We start from the raw sequence: 19923 nt of genomic DNA, 5'->3' as shown, positions 1-19923 counted from the left end.
CCTGTCCTGCTGGAACTGAGGGGCCACAGCTGGACACAAGATTCCAGGTGTGGTCTCCCCAGGGCAGAGCAGAGGGGCAGGAGAACCTCTCTGACCTACTGACCACCCCCTTCTAACCCACCCCAGGTACCATTGGCTTCCTGGCCACAAGGGCCCAGTGCTGGCTCATGGTCACCCTGCTGTCCCCAGCACCCCCAGGTCCCTTTCCCCTATACTGCTCTCTAACAGGCCATTATAATGGAACCTGGGGTTGTTCCTACCCGGATGCAACACTCAGGAGGGTGGGCGATGCTCAATCTTCTGTGGTGCGAAGGAAACGCAGCAGGGATGGGAGTCAACCTTCCTCATCAATTTGGGTCTGATTTAAAGGGGGAACAAGAATACAACCGGGTCAAATTACACAGAGAGTTTGACAGGGGTGATACAGCGAGATGCTCCTGCTGTTGGGCAAAAATCAAAGGACAAAGCACAACTGTCAGCACAGAATCATCGAATCACAGGATGGTTTGGGTTGAAGGGATATTCACAGCCCATCCAGTGCCACCCCTGCCAAGAGCAGGGACATCTCCAGCAGCTCAGGTTGCTCAGCCAGCCTGGCCTGGGATGTCTCCAGGGATGGGGCATCCGATTCAAACCAAGCAAAAACCACACGAAAAGCGAGCAGATCACAAACACACCGCGGCAAATCTGCGCATCTTTTTGTTCAACTCCCCCTCCCGTGTTGTACATCCCAGGTCTGGCACCTCCTCATCGCACAGCAAGCTGAACCAACTCAATAAAACGCAGGGGGGAGATAAAAAGGATTCATTTTTTCCTGAACCGAGCAGAATTGGCTGGTATTTCAACCAGGGAAGCAGCACATCTGGCACAAGGCAGGAGCAGGGAAACGGAGGAGGAATCGAGAAGGGCGATGAGACAGGATAACACCTAAGGATGAGATGGTGATAAACTGTTAATTCAGCTCAGCTGTATTGCGAAACCATATCCTTGGTATCTTGAGAAATCTAAACCCATTTCTCTTATGAATAAAGTTGCCTTGGATCGCAAGGCCAAATGAAACACCTGACTCTGTTCTTCCATCTATGAAATGGGAATAATAGGTATCTATATCATCCAGTCTTATTTAATCTAAATACATCTTGGTTCGAAAGCACAGAAAAGTGTTAAAATAAAAAACCAGAGCCATAAAATCAAACCGAATAACCCCCAACCCGCAAGCAAAGTCCCTGTTGCCTAGACAAAGTGAAATACTTTCAACGGATGAATTATTCATTTTGTTTAGAGCAGAACTTACAGTTATTTTAATCTTTGGATAAAACATATACTTAAAAAACATCACGCAATCCCCCAGCCCAACATCTTCAGTGGAAGTGCCTTAAAACGGGTGTATTGTCATTGATTCTGCTGCCAATCCGGGGTGGTATTTTTGTCTGAAAAGGAAGATAAACCTCAACTCTAACATATGATTAGAGGAGAAGCACGCATCACTTACAAAAAAAAGATAGACAAGACAACACAGCTTCATTAAAATAGAAAAACCCCTAAGGGAATTTTCAGTTTCGTAGCTCTAATGAGAGGGGTTGAAAAGAAGTAGGAAAGCAGAGAAAAGAGAAAAAAATATCTGTGGGACAAGACGAAACGCAGAAGAACTGAACCAGAAACAGACTTTCAAGTTTAACCTCAGCTCTCCACAGAAAGGTCTGTTGTAGCTCCCAAAGGAGGGGAAAGCCACACGCCGACAAACGCAGGCAAAACTCAGCACATTTCGGGAGCTGGGGAAGGGAACGGGTCAAGGTGGATCCGGGGAGCACGGCGGCGAGAAGGAGCTTGTGCTGCAGTCTGAACCACACCTAGTCTGCAGTTAAATATAGAGCTTCACCTTCTGCAACCACTGCTCCTCTTAACCTTCAGCGCATAAATATTCCGAGAGATATTTAAAAAGAGAGAGAGAGGGAGAAAGAGACCTGAATCTATTGTCCGAAATGTAAGCCTAGCGACTAACAAACTGCTCTGGGAGGGTTTCCAAAAAAGCAGTAAAGGCTGGAGAATTGAATTACAGAAACCGCAAGCAGCATTCTGGAAACCCAGTATAAACCAATTAGTTTCTTTAATACACATACCCTGTATACAGACACTTCTGTACATGAGACATTTAAGTATATGTGCTGGCCCTAACTCTAGTCTTAATTACATCAGGTTGGCAGCAATCTAATAATTAATTGCACTGGAATTTTGCTTGATTTAAATCTTTTAAAAAAGAGAAACTAGTCCTTCAACCCTCACCCTCTCATTTCTGGGCCAAACCCTGACCGGTGCTGTGCATTTGAAGAGCCTTCTCTTGCAAGCAAATCTCTCTAATTTTTGCAATGAAGTTCAGGGTTTATTTTCTTGAAGTGCTCTCAGCTGCTTTGCCACAGCGACTTTCAGCGACTGCATCTCTTACCAAGTCAAAACCACGTACCACAATTAACTGATAGAGCAGCCCAAGACTTTGATCCTCACCTCCAAAAAATGTTTCGACGGCTTCACAGCAGCGTTTCAGAAGTTTATAGGAAGAAGTAGCTCTGCATTCCCGCCCCAGGAGTTGCCATTAAGGTCTAGAATCAACCCTCTTATCTTCAGGCATTGAATAAGATCACCAGAGTTACATCTAATAGCAGAAGGTTCCTCTCTTGCAGCCAGAAAGGTGCTTATAGTTGCATTAGTGGGATGGAATTGTCTCCTGGATCTCTGTTTCTCACGGCTGAATGGCTAGAAGCCTGGATGAACAAGCATTTTATGGACGTTCCCAAATAAGCAGCTCAAAGCAGGTGCCTAAACCCCCGCAGCAGCAGCACAAGATGCTGCAGAACATACCAACACAATGCAACTTGTGTTTAATTAAGGAAAACACTGGATTAACTGAGTAAGATGGCTTCACTCACCGTCAAAAGGAAAAAGCAAATGAGCAGATAAATGGCACCGGGACACACGCAATGTAAAGCAGCATTTTAGGGGGCCGAATTCCTCACCCTATGGCACCAAGTGAACCTGATGTGCAGGGGTCTGGTCACCTCCACCCTGGCTGGTGATACGAGTCACATCACAGACAAGCCTGGAAGTCTCTGGTGACTTGTATGTGACATTAGTTCCCTTCTTCCTATGGCTCCCAAAGGGGTATTTTCCTCCCACTCTTTCAAAAGTTGTCACATAAACCAGCTCCATCCCCACAGCTCAACTTGGCCTATTAAAAGCATAACAGTTAAACAACCGCATTTCCAACTTGCTTTATGGTGTAGTTTTATTGTCACACAAATAGTGTGACTTGCCACAGCTCGAGATTACTGTGTTCTTGCCTCAAGTCAAAGCCCTTGGCCGTATTCTCCAGCACCCACACACAAGGCTGCGAAATTCAGTGCTAGCGGTGACCCAGCAAGAGCTTTGCAAACTGATATTAAAGCCAGGATTAAGGCAATGTGGTAGAACAGCAGAATAGGAAGAAAACCCCAGCAGCAAAGACCTTACAGAGCACAAGACACAGCAAACAAACCCGAGAATGACAAAGAAGAAAAAGAGTAATGACAAATTAGATCAAGTGATTATGCATCTGCATACACAACTGGAGGATTTCCAACGTCAACACCAACGTGCTGCTTTCTGTACACAAAACTAAACCTCTCATCTTTCTAACAGATACCAAACCCTTACAGGCTGTCTGACTCCTTGAGTGTCTCAGCAAAGCCCGGCTTTAGGAGGGACCTGGCTTTCTCTTTCTGCTCTGTGTTTCCACTATCATGATTCTAACAGCAAATAACAGCAGTTATCACGCTTTAGGCTAGACAGAAACCAAGAAGGAAAAGCATCTATGCCCAAAGCTCTAATTCTACTTCGGAGTAGCTAAATATTTCACTCCCCGGGGGTTAATAAGGAGATGGTACACAGAGCTGGAACATTTTTGTCATCATACACACTGCAATCAGGACAATCACATGAGCATTTGAAAGCGTTAAAGATCCTACACTGCATGTTGTCCTGCCTGTGTGGAGGGGACGCTAGAAAAACACAGTCTATGTGCTATCACGTTTCAGGACTTTGCATTAGCACAACAGATTTCAAACATTCAGATTATTTCCTTTGGAGGTACATTCAGCCAAACCTGAAAACATCAGTGCTGTGCCAGGATAGATTATGGAAATAAACACTTAGATCCTGGTCTCAGCGCTGCAAAGGCCCCACGATGGCCTGTGGCCACACAGAAGTATGGATATGTCCATCTTGTGTGTAGAACACCTTGGGTCCTTGAGAGAACTCGGTATTTTGGTCTCAGTTTAGGGAAAAGGAGACACTCTCTGCTCCTAATCAGTTCCAAAGACCCTTGTGCGAGCAAGAGGAGCATTACAGAAAGCAAAAGCACATCCCCAAAATCTGCTGGCCGCGGACTTAATGGAGTTGCAAAGCAGAGAGGAGTGTAGCACACACAGTCATCTGAGGTTCCTCAGAGAGAAGGGAACTCCTCCCAGCCATTTAGCCCTTAACAGAAACAAGCATTCATCCCTAAACTCCATTTGAGTTCTCTGGCCCTGTTCTGTTATACAATATTATCCACAAAAGAGACATTACTGCAAGCAGAGGGGAAGGCAAAGCGCTCGGGTAGCCGGGCTCAGAGAGCGCTCCGTCTCCGCAGGACCCAAGAGCCGGGAGCTCTAATGATCCCCTGCCACTCTGCATATGTATCTGAAAGATCCACTTTGCTCTGTGCTGTTCCCAGCTCACATAAAAGGGCTGTAAGAGCATTTTTGGACAAGGAATCTAGTGCTTGTTAGGCAAAGCTCTGCATCCTGAATGATTCGTAGGGCTGCTGAAGTGCCAGTATAAGCTAGAAAATAACCCGGTGCATTACGAGGATAAATCAGTAAGCTGGGAGAGGAGAAACGTATAATGTAAAGAGCGTGCAGAGCCCCACAGCGACAGAGCCTGCGTGGGGCTGGATGGAAAGGATTCTGCGAAAGCAAAGGAAGAGCTGGACAACAATACTCAAGTAAGAACAAGATGCCTTAGGGGCTACAAAAATAGGAGATATTGTCCAGAGAAGTAGAACATCTTTTTAAACAACAAAAGGGGTGAAATAGCTCCTCCTACTCTCCCATTGAGAATCAAACGATTACACTGTTATTAAGCCGCATGATGCCAACGCAAAATGAAGCTGGTGTTCAGCAGCGCGGGAAAAAGGATGTTTGTATTGGCTTTGAAATGCCCGTTGGTAAGCCCGAGGTGACGTACCTTTCCATCACAGCCAGGCACTCCTTCCGCCACGTGAACCGACTGCCTCGCCGTAGTCTGAAGGTCCCAGAGGTAGCTGTGACTGGGGGAGGCGTCTGTCTCCATTCTGGCTCTTCTATTGGGATAGGAGCGGGTCTCATGCTTAACGTAGCCCCTAAGAATGATAAATACTGTGTTTCCTAGGGGATTAAAAATCACGCCCGTTTTCTCTCTCCTGCTCGTGGGAAAAAAAAGACAAGACAGGTGATGAAACCATTCAAACTACAAAAAAGTAAAGCGTTATCAAGCAAAGACACCTTAAAGACACACAAGGCCCTTTCCAACCTCCGAGGTAGAGGGGAAATCTAAGGGAGATGTAATGGAGCTGATAGGAAAAGCTGTCCTGTCTTCAGCAAGAGGAAAAGGGTCGTACAGAACGGGTGATCTACGCTCCAGGATTTATTCAGGTTGCGCTTTTACTTCTTCTGCCACAAAACGGGAAACAGCAGGTTTCTATTTCTTTGTACGACAAAAAGCAAAATGTAAATTTATACCAAAGGGATTTTGATGTGTCTGAAGAGCTGAGTAAACACTTTGAAATAGCTCCACCGATAGAAACACACCCTGCGACCTGCGCAAACACGGGCTCCCGAGTGCCAGGTTGCCTGAAAAAGGCACTGAAAGCAGATTAATGCCACATCTTCACTCTTCTGTCCCCCTTCTATGGATGTATTTCTCCTTTCAAGAAGCCCGAGCTGGAAAACATTAAGCAAGAGATAGCACTTGGTGCAAAGCCCTTTGAAACTTACCCCTGATTCTTTCCACAACAGCTTCTAAGTTAATAAATCAAGATAAATCAAGACCCACTGGGAGACCGATCTCTCCTATATTGCTTGGTTGAGGATGGGATAGGAAATTAATAGGTAAAAGGGGGTGTGTTGCGAAGGGTGACTTTGTGACCGGTGACTTTCTCTAGCGGGAAGAAACAGCAGTTCTTGTGTGCAAAAAGACTTCAAAAACCCAACCCAAACCAAGAGCAAACAGGTGGATGAAAAGATAAATCACCACCTATATCCCATATGCATAGTGAGCTATGGAATTCATGCCCTGAAGCAGCCTGGGGAGATGGAAGAGCCACAGGCAGCTGTGTGCATGGGAGAACATGGAAAGAGGGGCTGAGACAGCAAATCCCTCCGCGTGCACAGCCTTGCTCCAAATGGTTGGGATTTAATCATAAAAACACACTGCATTAGCAAAACAACACTGCTGCTTTAATTGAAAACAGAGGAAAAGGGTTAGGGGAACTTAGAGTATAACCACTAAACGAATTCCTAGAGTTAAAAGGCAAGAAATTGGCTATTTATGCATTTGGCTGCGTTCCTCTCCAGAACTGCACGATGAGTATTTTCCTCCTGCCAGGGGTTTGTTTCTGAGCCCAGAACCACCCAAAACCTTGACCCAGGAGAAGTGTGTAGGAACTGACGCCCACAATCTCCGCCTTGCACGCACAACGGGTGGCCAATGGCACTAATTCCCAGCTCCTCGGACTCCTAAATTCTATTGACACGTGAACTACTTCCTATACTGTCAGTTTATTGGGAGGGCATTTGCAGGAAAATTCCTCATCTATTCCTTTTAGTATTTGCACAGGTTGGGGGTTTGGGTCAGCACTGTGTCGCTAGGCTTTAAATATATACAAAAACTGAAAAAAACTTTTAAAAATAATTTTTAAAAGAGGCAGAGGAGAATAGGATAAGAAATCAGCTTTTTCTGCATGGTCTTAGCAATATACTTCCCCTATCTGGGCACTTCTTTTCACAGGGAGAGTATAGGAATATCAGTGATGCCCAACATCAAGGTGAGAGATGCAAAATACTTCTATTTTTCAGACAAAGGTTGGGAAAAAAAGGGCATTTAAAGCATAAATTTTCTCCTGCTACTGATACGTTCACTTACTGAATAGAAGATATTTCTCTTTTCTATGGGGTAACATCAATATCAGCCGCAGATAAGAGAGAAGTATGCTGAGAATTACAAGCAAGTGCCCACCTCTGTTTTGCACACACATAAAGATGGAAACATCCGAATGCACAGAGAGGCACAAAATGTGCTCGGATTTATCAGCCAGTGGCAAAAGTGGTGGAATATACACTATTGTCACATTCGATAAGGCAACTATGGAGATTTTCTTCATCCCCCTCAATTAAGTGAGCACTTTGGGGTCCTGTTCATTCTGCTGTTCCAAAGCTCCACTGCAATATTCACCCAGCTCCTCTGCTTTACAACTTCATACGTTACATTCCAAGTTACCAGGTCAGATTCCTTTTACAAACCCCTCAAACAGCTTTTACAAACTGAAACTTCTCTCCTGAGCAGAATGCAGTAGGAGATTTTCATCTTGGTATATGCATCAAAAAGCACGAGATCTGGGAGGGGTGGAGAGGTGAACTCTGTGGGAAGAACTCCTTTTGCAGAGCAAAATCAAAAGTGAGATCTCTCCCAACCTGCCAGCGCTGAGGATCTTTTGCACCAGTGTTTTCTTTGTGCAAGGCAGTGTTCTCTCAAACGCTGGGGATGCTGCAGGTGGGTTTTGGGGAGAGGAGGCAAGAACGGTGCTGGAATGCAGCTCCAAACTCAGAATTCCCCATGGCAAGAGCTCTCAGCACATCCCAAACACCACCCTGAAGAAAGAGCGCTGCTCCAGAAGGCGTCACATTGCTGCTCCTCATCACACGTCTCGGACAGAGGGGTGCACAGAGGAGCCTCAGGCCACTCTGAGAAACCACTTACCACCAAGCCTTTGCAGCAAGTACGGATATGATATTGATAAGAACAGATGTCACACTGTATTTTTAGCCATCCTGACCCCAGATCACATCATTGTCCTGGTTTTGTTAAAACCAAGTTTCTCTTTTAGTGAATGTGCCTGTCAGCTAAAGCTTTCAGATTAGCTGCATTTTCCTGGAGAACCAGATCCATGTTTTGGTGAACACAGCAATGGAATGCGAGGTCATTGATAAGGATGGATGCACATCTCGCCAGAAGGGCAACGAGAAACAGGTGACCAAAAACTGACCAACAGAGTATAACATCCCATTCACGGGATAATTCATATAAAAGTGGGAGATCACGAGGATCTCGTCCCTTTTCCTCATGGCGACATTGGGAGAGGACCTTGTGAGTTGTCCCTGCAAACTGAGGCCAGTGACAGACTGAATCCAGTTCCATTGGCTGCAGAGTCCAGTCCAGGACTTCGGGTGCCAGAGCAGTTGCCGGGACTTTCCAGATTGGTTTTGTATATTTTGTATTATTTTCTCTATTTTATCAGTAACATTAGTAAAACATGTTTAATTTTCCCAACTCTCTTCTCTCTGTCCTTCTTTCCCTCCCGATCTCCTGTCCTGAGTGGGAAGGGGAAGAGGGGGTTAACAATGCATCTGCCATGGTTTATTGTCACCCCACAATCAAACCGCTGACAACCATAACCACCTTTCAGTCGGCACAGAGCCGGGCCGGGTTTGGATCAGCAGCAGCTCCCTCCAGAGCTCACTGCTCGGATGGGAAGGACCAGAGCGGGGACGATTTTCTCTGTAAACCAGTAAATCACCAACAATCCATTTCCAGGGCAAATCTCACGGGAGATCCAGCCCCTGAGTTTTTCTTCTTTTTTTTTTGTAGGCTTTTCTTTTATAGCTAAACAAGAGCTGCTATGGAAATAACACAAGAGATGCTACATCTTGATAATAACTATCTTTCTTTTTCCCTTTTGTTCAAGGAGAAGAGCACACGGTTTTCTCCAAGGTGACCACAGCTGCCTTTCTATTACAAAAGCCCAGCAGAAATGAATATCCAGCCAAAATGGAATCAGTCTGTGTTCATCTGTAGCTTCAGTACATCATTTCTAGGTGCCGGCTTCAGTTTGCAGCGCACAGAGGGAACAGACATGCTGAAGTTATTCCATAACAGACTTTCCACGTTGCCTGTCAAACTAATCAGGCTAACAATTACCAATGTAAAATGGAATATGGAATTATGTATTTAAAACTACTGGGCTCCGAAAACAATAATCAGAACATTTCTAGGACTCTGTGCACTCCAAACTCAACTGTTTGAGTTCTGAAACACAGACTGTTTGTCTGCTGTCAAAATGTTCTCAAGTCCTCCACAAAACACAAGAGGTGCGATGCCTGTCTGAAAAAAGGCCGAGCTAAATGAAAAGCATTCCTATTAATTGGATTAAAGACCCTTAACACACTAGCATTTAGCACTGATTTTTTCCCTTCAATACAAAACTGCCTTTCGCCCCAATTGGCAAGAATTTCCAGAAAAAATTAGTTGCTAGTGGACTGGAATTCGCAGCGTTGCTATTAATCCCACATCACTCCTACCAGGAAAACGCTGATCAAGAAAATTTGAGCAAGATTATTGCATACAGTAGAAAAAGCGTGGTTATTTTCCTGATCCTGACTCGAGTCTCTTTCGCAATGTTCCAGTTTGCTGTTGGAGACTCGAGTCTCTTTTGCAATGTTCCAGTTTGCTGGGTACCCAGCGCCAAAGACAGGAGGAAACTGCCCCTGCAAACCAGCAATCGAACCCAAGCAAAAACACCAAACAGCGTATTCGAGAGGTCAAAACACGCTGGTAAATAATAAATGTGATGGAATTGCTGAGTCCTTCTGTACAAGAGCAACATCTCGCGACATCTCAACAGCAGCGATGTCTCAAAATTGCCATGACGTGAAGTTCTTTTGTTGTCAGGTGTAGGGCTGCCTGGGGATGACTTAAAGCATCATACAGCAGCGTTATACTTTTGAAAAAATAAAGAAAAATAAAATCTCTTTTGATGTATTTATAAGTCATCTTCTGTCCCCTATATTATTAGAAACTCCTGGCTGGGTGCAATATATGAAACAGCAAAAGCCATTCCCTGCTGGGAGGAACCAACGGGCAAGTCCCGCACAGGGAAATGGTCTCATCTTTAAGTAGGAGACGGGAAAGGGAGGTGCAAATGTGAAATAATTCCCTAAGAGTCATCCAGAAAACTGGCAGAGCCAGCGAGAGACTCCAGGTCTACCAAGGGACCTCCAGTCCTGCCTCGCTAAACAACTATTCCTCATTCACAGCTCATAAACTGATTATATCTGGTGCCCTAGTCCTTCAGATTGTTTTCGTTTTAAGTTTCCTTCCCATTACTAAACAAGTTCAGCCAGAAAACGGACTTAGGCTGAAGATCCAGTTTCCCAAAATAAGGAATTTGAAGAAATTGGGGGAATAAAAGCCCCCAAAGGCCTCACTTGGCCCATGGGTAACTCCAACGTGTAGGTGTTTCTGCACACAGGGACCTGGCGCCATCACCCAAAGAAGAACAGAGATTTTATTCCCAGGAGGTGGAATTGGAAAAGATGGAGTATAAAAGAATAGAAAGCCAACTATCGCTTCCCAGGAATTGACTAGAAAAAACACGTGCCAGTCATTTAATGTCTTAAACTTGAAGAACGATCTTCTTTGTGAACGTGGCAGGAGTTTGCTACAGGCAAACTGGGCACAAACTGGGAAGCCAAATCAATCTACTGCTGACCTGAACTGTCCACAACTTCCCTGGTTGTAAAATGTCTCCATCTGTGAAAAGGGAACCCTTACCCACTATGATATACAAATAATGATAGTTAGGAGATCGTTATCATTCAATGTTTGAATAAGAAGGGAGATAAACATAAACTCTTCATTTTCCGGATCCAAGAACAACCAGTCTAGTCTACTAATCACAGGATACTGTAAGCAGTATCCAAAACTTTGGCTCCAAATTGATTTTATAACTGTAATTTAAATCCAGGATTCCTTGGTTTATACCTTCTTTAATATACCGTATGCACTTGCACATGTGTGTGTTTGTTATCTCTCGGCTGGCCAGCCTGACCTGCAATATAGTAGATGGCAATAACTCAAAGTAGTGGATTATCCTACAATAAATAAATAAATACAACCACATTTTCCTCAAGTAGGTTCTTCCAACAGCTCCAGGAAAACGGAGGGTTCTCCTCCTTGCCTCAGTCTCGAAAAAGAAACCGAATATTATTTGGTTCTAAAGGGAATTTAAGTGCATCCAAATAGTCGCTTGGCATAGGCAGAGGAGCCGTTCTACCTTTTGTCTTGGAAATACCGTACAAAATCTCTTACTTGGAAAGGGTTGTTTTCAAACAACCACTTTTCAAGACGTTTCTCCATCTGTGTATTAAGAAAAGCGAACAAGAGCTCGGCAAGAGAACGCGTTGGAAAAGCAGAGGTTAATGTCGGTTCATTTCCAGTTCGGCCATAACCTTCAGCGGGCAAGTTCTTCCCTCCTTAGACTCTTCTCAAGAGCGAATGGACAAACACCATGCGAGCTTGTGGACATGGGGAAAGGTTAAGAGGAAGAAGTCAAGAGTTTAGTGCTAAGTTTGACAAGGCCTCTCTTAGCCCAGAATACTATTTCTTAAACAACTCCAAACGACATTGGCAAGAAAAGATGGAGTTTGCATTGTCAGGAGAGGCTTTGGGGCTTTTTGTTTGGCAAAATACACCTTCCAAATAACCCCTCTTCACTGATTTGGAGGCAACACGTTCCATCAAAGGGAAATGGCTGAGTGTTAGTTCATAGGGTGCAACACACGTGGCTTTCAAATCAGCCGCCACCGAACGGCTGTAGCTTTGCTGATCCTCGGTGTCACAATTGCAGCCACCGCAAAAGTCAAGGCTTAACAGAAAGGACGGGCTTAGGTGTCACTTTGAACCCACCCGGCTTGAAGCTCAAGTGTTCTCAGGCCAACTGGCAGCTTGATTTTCAGCTTATACACAAAGCAGGAGTTTCGAGGATCTCTTTTCCAGTGGAATTTTTCATAATAAAATTCTGGATATTAAAGCCAAGTTCACATTAGAGAGCATGAGGCTTAAATTCCTTAAAACAATTACACAGTTAATTTAATCGTGCCGTTGTTTAAAGGAAATTAAACATAAATATTTTTATCTTTACAATAAAACCGCTAAAGGGAACAAAAAGAACTGTGGTCAAACACAATCTATGGAGGAGCATAATGCAAGGAAATTAATTCAACTGTGATTCTGAAGATTGCTGGTTAGTTAAAGATAATGAGGAGCTTTACTTCTCTTTTTTCTATTTCAGATCTATTTTGAGATTTGGAGAAGCAGGTGGGATTTGAGAGACACATCTCCAACTTATCAACATCCCATCCCTGAGCTCGAGATCCAACCGCAAACCCTCTGAAGTTATCCCAAAGTTCCTCTCTGCCCAAATGTGTGATTTTTGCCACTACTTTATATTATGCAGCCAATATTAATCATTTCTATCTGTTCATGGTATATATTTCATGGTAGCAGGCTACAAGTTTATGGATTGTTCTGGTCGGAGGGAACACCTCTTCAGTACACCAGCCCAAGAACTGAACGATCAGTGATAATAAACAGGGACAAAAGGCTTCTTTTCCGTAAATAACACAGCAGGAGATGTTTAGGCTGTATTTGTTTACCGGGATTTGTCTTCTCGAGCTGGTACCATCTGTAAAATGCCCTTTTCTTTTGTTCGCTCAGGTCCGACCCCTGCTGCAGCAGCCAATGGGAGATCCGGCTCTGGCTGATACCTGCGAAAATATACAAAATAAAGCAAAAAAAGAGGAAAAACGTCATCCTTTTAAAAACATTTCGAAGTGGTTTATATACTGATAAAAGGTGTTGACTTGCAAAGCCTACAAACTCACTGTTTCAATCACAGAAAGAGCAGAGAGTTCAACATCCCCGCCATCATTAGCTTGTTTAATTTCTCCCCGTTGTTATTTTCAGCTTTATTCAAGGTACCTCCTGGAAGCAGCACAACCAATCTGGGCACAAACTGGGAAGCCAAGTCAATCTACTGCTGACCTGAATTGTCCACAACTTCCCTGGTTGTAAAATGTCTTAATCTGTGAAAAGGGAACCCTTACTCACTATGATATATAAATAATGAGAGTTAGGAGATTGTTATCATTCAATGTTTGAATAGGAAGGGAGATAAACACAGAAATAGTTTATGTGATGTAGATCAAATGGGCCCAGGAATGGAGCAAGTCAACTATCGGCAGCTATAACAGCCAGAAAATACTCATGAAAAAGAAAGGGAAGGATTCAAGCTCTGGGTGTCCAGGCAAGATCAGGGACAAGAGTTCCAGATGTTTTAAAACAAGACTTCTAAGAAAAGAGAGAAAAACCCCCTAGAAGTCAATGTAGTTATCTCCAAAGCATGGCATTGAATGAAGGATCAATGCAGAACGGGAAAAGAAGTGATTAGAAGGAGAAAAAACAAAGCGAGAGGTTTAAAAGTGCACTAAGAGGTGAACTGCAGGTTCATTTGGAATGATCAATAAATACGGGGTTTGATGACTCACTGAAGCAGCACTCCCTGTGTTTTCCACGAGGTTCTTCAGCTAGCAGAAGGGGTTAAGGACACCGAAACTCCAGTTTTTGGAGGTGCTGCAGTACCAATATACGGTTCAGCACCCCCTGTGCCACCATGAGGTTCCTCAGCTACCAGAAGGGGTTAAGGACATTGAAAGTCCAGTTTTCGGAGGTGCTGCAGCACCAATATACCACTCAGCACCCCCTGTGCCACCACCTGCTTGGGGATCATATCCAGGCAGCTAAAACCCCGCTTTTCACACAAAAACCCAACCACCTCTCCCCCCCTGAGATGCATCAAGGTTCTGGAAGATCTCATAGTCATGTTTAGCTCATGAAAAACAACTCCCTGTAGTTTTACCACTTCTAATACGGAGGTTTTACTATGCCTTATTTTTGCACATTGCACACTGTAGGTATTTAACTTTAGAATGATTAAACTTTACTCTCGGGCATCATATTCAGGTGGGTTTATTCCAAATAGATCTTTTTAAATCCCATGGTTTATGCTCTCAACCGCTCCTCCTTATACAGAATTCCAGAGCCTATGAAGTTCTAATTGTCCTGGGGAAAAGGGAGAGGTGTGTTTTGTTTCGAGAACAGAAGTTTATTGCCATTCAGCAGAGCTCTGCCCACAAAATATATCCTGATTTGCTTTTGTTCCCCATACATTGAATTATCTTCTTAACACCCATTCCCAGCAACTGGTTTTGCCCCACGGCTCCAAGAATTGAGAACCAGCTAGGGCAGGCGGGAGTTGACTATCCCCAGGGCTCAAATCGGGATATATAATGGAGTTTATACTACGAGGGAAGTGGAATTATTCAACCAAACACAAACCTTGGATCCTGCCAAGTTTACATCCAGTAACTGTGGGAACGTACAAGTTGATACTAAAAGAAGTCAGTCGAAGCTGATAAAACTCTCCAGCCCAAAACATGGCTTCAATCTGTTGAAATCATTCAATCTTGATGACTGATTGTCAGTGAAAGGCCAAGTTTTACAGCTCTTCACCTACTATTATTATTTATAAAAGCCATTTTTTTTACAGTCCCATGGAACACGAATGTTTGTGTCTCGCTCCTATTAATCAACGGGCAACAGCATCATTAATTTACTTACTTACTCCTGTCCACTTACTGCAATGAATTAGTGTTTGTCGAGTGTTTGGATAACAACGTAAGATACAAACACAAAGCATTATTAGATTAAAGAAACTATAAATAGAGTTTGAGCATCTTCCACAAGATCAGTAGAGTGGAAAAGCCAAATGGTGCGTGATGTGGCGTCCAGCGGTGCAGACGTTCCCCACCCCAGACAAAGCAAAGGAGCAGGAGCCAAAAGGCGCCTTTACAAAAGACCCTTTACATCCCATTTCCTATCACCTTTTCCTGTTTTATCTTCTCATTTCAGAGATCTGTGGTAAGAGTCGAGCTTCTTAAAGGTTTCCTCTACCTATACTTCTCTTTTTGTTTTTAAGATATAAAATGTTTTTCATCCAGAGCCCCCAAAACTGTAGATTCCAAACTGTATATTGATTCAAGCTCACAGCAGCAGAACTGATCCAGGATCTCCCAAATCCCAGCACAGCGTCTTAAATCCCAAACTTCGCTCCCTTCCATCAATAAAGCCCCAAATTGTCACGTCAGGGTTTTCTGCATCTCCAATGGGTTTTACACCGTTGAGTCACAGGGACAGGGAGTAGCAGCAGCCCCATCCTGTCACGCTGTCGGTAATCACGCTGCTTTAGGAAATTGCACTGGCAGGAAAATACACAGAAAGTAATCATCCTGCTGCCAGAAGCAGATTAGTAAGTTCTCTGGAGTACTGAAAATCCAGCTGTCTTGAGGAAATTCACTCTCCAACCAAATCGTGGACCCCAAGGAAGGCTCAGCATCGGGACACCAACATGCAATGAGTACAAGTGGTTTTCTCACAGAAAATACGGTAAAAAAGGTGATGGCAATGGATTACGGCAATTCAAACGTTGACTTCTTGTGGCACACGTCACTCCTTCCCATTGCAGGTTATGCTTTGTAACTCTAAACGCAACGGAGGCAACGGCACATTCTCCTGGCCAGCCCCACTCTCTCCTACAGAAATTATTTGGGGAAAACGTTTCCCTTTCAAACACATAAAGGAAACAGCAAAATGCAGAATCAAGAGAAGGGAACTGGCATCTGCGGCGCAAATGTGCTCACAGCCCTCAAAACTGCTGCTCGGCACGTCTTTGGTAACTGGGTTTCACCTCCACAGGTTTGTTCAGCGACTCTATTTTGCATTTCTTTAATGTTTCTTCCAGGACTGGTTTTAGAAGCACCTGGAACGCGTGAGATTTGGAGAAGAAAGCAACCGACGGTTTTAATTCTTCAGTTTGTAAGCAAAGCCCTAGTTTGAGATACGACACGCTTGCAAAGGACAGCTATCAATTTAGGAGATTAGCAAAGCTTGTTTACAGACAACCTGCGAAGATCAAAATCACAGAAAAACAAATCTTTCCTTGCGTTGGCATGAGTACTTAAAAAAAAAAGGAAGGAAAAAGATTTTCAAACCCCGGTTTCTTGCCATTTCAGATCATCTGTAATTCAGTAATTCTTTGAATTCTCATCACAGTGGAACTAGTTAATTTGGCATGTGGGCAGCATCGCTGTGCGTAGGTTTGGAACCTTAAGGAATTTGATTTCTGTTACAGAATCACAGAATGTCAGGGGTTGGAAGGGCCCTGGAAAGCTCATGCAGTGCAATCCCCCCATGGAGCAGGAACACCCAGATGAGGTTACACAGGAAGGTGTCCAGGCGGGTTGGAATGTCTGCACAGAAGGAGACTCCACAACCTCCCTGGGCAGCCTGGGCCAGGCTCTGCCACCCTCACCCCCAACAAGTTGCTTCTCAAATTTAAATGGAACCTCCTATGTTCCAGTTTGCACCCATTGCCCCTTGTCCTGTCACTGGTTGTCACCAGAAGAGCCTGGCTCCATCCTCCTGACACTCCCCCTTTCCATCTTGTTCCCCAGGAATGAGTCCCCCCTCAGTCTCCTCTTGTCCAGCTCCAGAGCCCCAGCTCCCTCAGCCTTTCCTCACACGGGAGATGCTCCACTCCCTTCAGCATCTTGGTGGCTGCGCTGGACTCTCTGCAGCAGTTCCCTGTCCTGCTGGAACTGAGGGGCCACAGCTGGACACAATATTCCAGGTGTGGTCTCCCCAGGGCAGAGCAGAGGGGCAGGAGAACCTCTCTGACCTACTGACCACCCCCTTCTAACCCACCCCAGGTACCATTGGCTTCCTGGCCACAAGGGCCCAGTGCTGGCTCATGGTCACCCTGCTGTCCCCAGGACCCCCAGGTCCCTTTCCCCTACACTGCTCTCCAACAGGTCATTCCCCAACTTACACTGGAACCTGGGGTTGTTCCTGCCCAGATTCAAGACTCTGCACTTGCCCTTGTTCTATTTCATTAAGTTTTTCCCTGCCCAGCTCTCCAGCCTGTCCAGGTAACTTCCAGCAGTGCTTTAGGGCTGCCCTCCACCATGTTATATGCTGAGTGTATTTAGCATAATATAAAGCTACGTCCTGAAGATTCATTAAGACAGAAACAGTAGGACAGGGCTGAATTATACAAATAGAATAATTGGGAATGGTAGTAGAACTGCACACTGCAAAGCTCTATTTTTATTATTTTTTAAAAAACAAAAATGACCTTTGCATTTTATTGTTGCCTTTTTTTTAATGGTGGTTTGGTTTTTATGGTACGAGTCTAAGAAGTGAAAAATGTGAACTCAAATTCCTGCTCTGCCACAAACTATGGCCACTTTGACCTCTGTTCCTTTACTGTCTAAGTGTAAAGAATGGAAAAGGTAAGATTTCCAAACCTCGCAGAGGCATCATCCCCCCAAGCATTTAGCATCCCTCCATCTAGACTTGCAAGCTCAGAGACAGCATCTCCTAATAAGTTTACATTTATCACTTTATCCTTCGCCTTCTGACCAGAACTTACTTGCTATCCAGGCACAATTCTGGTGGCAATTGAAGCAAATCACAGCACAGGACTTGAAATTCCTGTGGAGAAAAACTGGGCACCTCACCTGCAACACGTAGGGCTAAATACCCACCCCCGAGCAAACTGCAGTTGTCTTAAAAGGAGTTTCAAATAACAAGATAGGAAATTCAGCAGGAACTATTATTAGCTCCTGTTTATACTGTCATTTTTCTTATCAGTGGGAGATTATTTATACAGAGCCCAACCCAAGTGCTTCTTGTTTATCTTATTACAGACACCATTTAAAAAGTTTCTATAAAAAGCAGCTCCTGTATTTAGGCCCAGCACTAATAAGTGGTGTGGTTTTTGCTTCTTATCAATTGTTCCTCTGTTTTCAAGTCACCATTTAATACTATTTTCCAACCTGCCCCCTCCTCTCAGTACACAAGGCAGCCCCATAGAAGGTCTTCAAGGTTTAATTTTCCCTGTCAGATTCATTATCTAAAAGACTTGCAAAGTTTCTGGTAAGTTTATAAAGACTAAAAGAGCCTAAAAAATGGTTCTACTGCAACAGCTGGGTTTGACTTTCAGTTCCATTCTCTCCATCGCAGGAAAAAACCAAACAGAAAAGCCATTTATTGTTGCTGTTTGTAAATCTGAGCCTGCTCAGTGTGCTCTGTAGGGCCGAAGCTGATGTCAGAAGGTGTATTTCATAAGCACATCGCAATATTAGAATTAAGATGAGAAAAAGGAGAAAGGTAATTCCGAATGAAATCTTAAGTGGCTTGAAGAATTAGCAAAATAAGGTAAAATAGAAGTTTTGAGGTGCAGAAGTTGCAGTGGAGGTTCCTGCACCAAGGACAGAACGTGACAAGACACAGAACGGTGACAAACAGTTATAAGCGCAAGGGAAACTTTGCACTTGGATGAGCTAATCCACGACCTGCAATTTGAAGGCATGCGAATACTAAAGTTCATCACTTGGGTGTCCAGTTTGGCCAACTTCGAACCCGGCTGCAGTTAAAGAAGCGAAGTGTTCAGTTCCTGCTAAAGGTCTAATACTCCTCTGTTCAGTCCTTTCCCATCTCCGTGCCATTCTCCCCCCCCAATCCTAATCTAAAAAATGGTGTGTGTAAAGAAATTGGTGGAGGTTGAAAGGAGAAAGTTCAGAGCACGGGTGGCCAAGCCAAACAACTCTCCTTCTGGGCAGAGCCAGCCAGCCATTTTTCATCTCATCTCATTTCTTTCTTGCCTCTCTCCACAGGGCAGAAGAGATGAATACTAAAAGCCAAGGCCATTCCATTCTGCATTTCTTTATTATTACATATTTATATATATATATCACATATTTATTATGTCTATTACATATTTATTATTATTATACTCATGTATTATTGTATGTTTGCATCACAGCAAAGGGTGATGGAGGCTGCAAACGCACCAGTCTCTGTGGGTGCTGGTCTGTTCTTGCAGAATTGCCCCTTTCCCAGCAAGAACAGGGTCCCATCTCCACGTGCAATATAATAAAGAGGATCCTGAGATACGGATCACCGGAGGCTGGAAATGCATTACTTCATCCTATGGTCCTCCCTACACCCTCTGCTACTTTGGATTTTATTTATCTATTTTATCTCTTGTTCACTGAATGATTTACTGAACAGCTTTCTTTACCAACAAGGCTTAAGTTTGTAAATACTGAGATGACACTGTTTGGGATCATATATTCTGCGAAGCATTACCTCTATCTATAAAAACCGCTTGCTTAATGAACCAGAAGTGGTTTCCAGGCCTTCCTTGGGAGCGTGTCTCACAGCTGAATGGGATGTTGGATACATCTGAAGAACACACAAGTCAAGCAGCACTCATCAGGCCTAAGAACTCTGGAAGTGAGAGCCCTGGGACACGTTTTGTGCTCCGGGTCTCTGTCACCAGCTGTTTTCAGTCACTCTTCACCGTCCCGTGCTTTTGAAAAGGAGCGGATGTTCCTCTCTGGTAGTGCTGAGCACACTCTTTAATCTGCTCCTCAAACATCTCTATTCCTTTCAGATAAGCCATAACTACGTACTTACTAGTGGTACAAAAGTACTACACATCTGCACACTTATATATTTAAAATGAATCAGCTCTTGTAGACCTTCCCACCAAGCATATGGAGGATGACACAGTTCAGATGCAAAGGGCAACGGGAGGAAGAGATCGGTGCGGCACTTCTCTGCTGGAGAAGCTGCCTCATGTGCAAAATACCACTTTCTTTTCTCATTTGAAAGGTCCATGGAAACACTACTGGG

At 44.2% G+C, this 19923-nt stretch overlaps 1 protein-coding gene across 33 annotated transcripts in view; it reads right to left on the bottom strand.

Moving 5' to 3' along the window:
• The window catches only part of HMBOX1 (homeobox containing 1), a 136406-nt gene that overhangs the window by 43419 nt on the left and 73064 nt on the right, over window positions 1-19923 (bottom strand). For all 33 annotated transcript variants that reach the window (XR_010471066.1, XM_065055601.1, XM_065055577.1 and 30 more), the window contains 2 exons: window positions 12762-12872; window positions 5260-5413 (listed from right to left, as the gene is read on the bottom strand). Coding sequence is in view for 32 of the 33 variants with exons in the window: in XM_065055601.1 (XP_064911673.1) it covers window positions 5260-5413; window positions 12762-12872 (265 nt within the window). In the remaining variant the exon portion in view is untranslated. The remainder of the gene's footprint in view (window positions 1-5259; window positions 5414-12761; window positions 12873-19923) is intronic.

This window comes from Columba livia, chromosome 3 (genome assembly GCF_036013475.1).
Source record: "Columba livia isolate bColLiv1 breed racing homer chromosome 3, bColLiv1.pat.W.v2, whole genome shotgun sequence".
In the NCBI taxonomy this organism is placed as follows: Eukaryota; Metazoa; Chordata; class Aves; order Columbiformes; family Columbidae; genus Columba; species Columba livia.
Note: the sequence above shows the minus strand (reverse complement) of the source record. Positions and strands in the feature narration are given on the sequence as shown.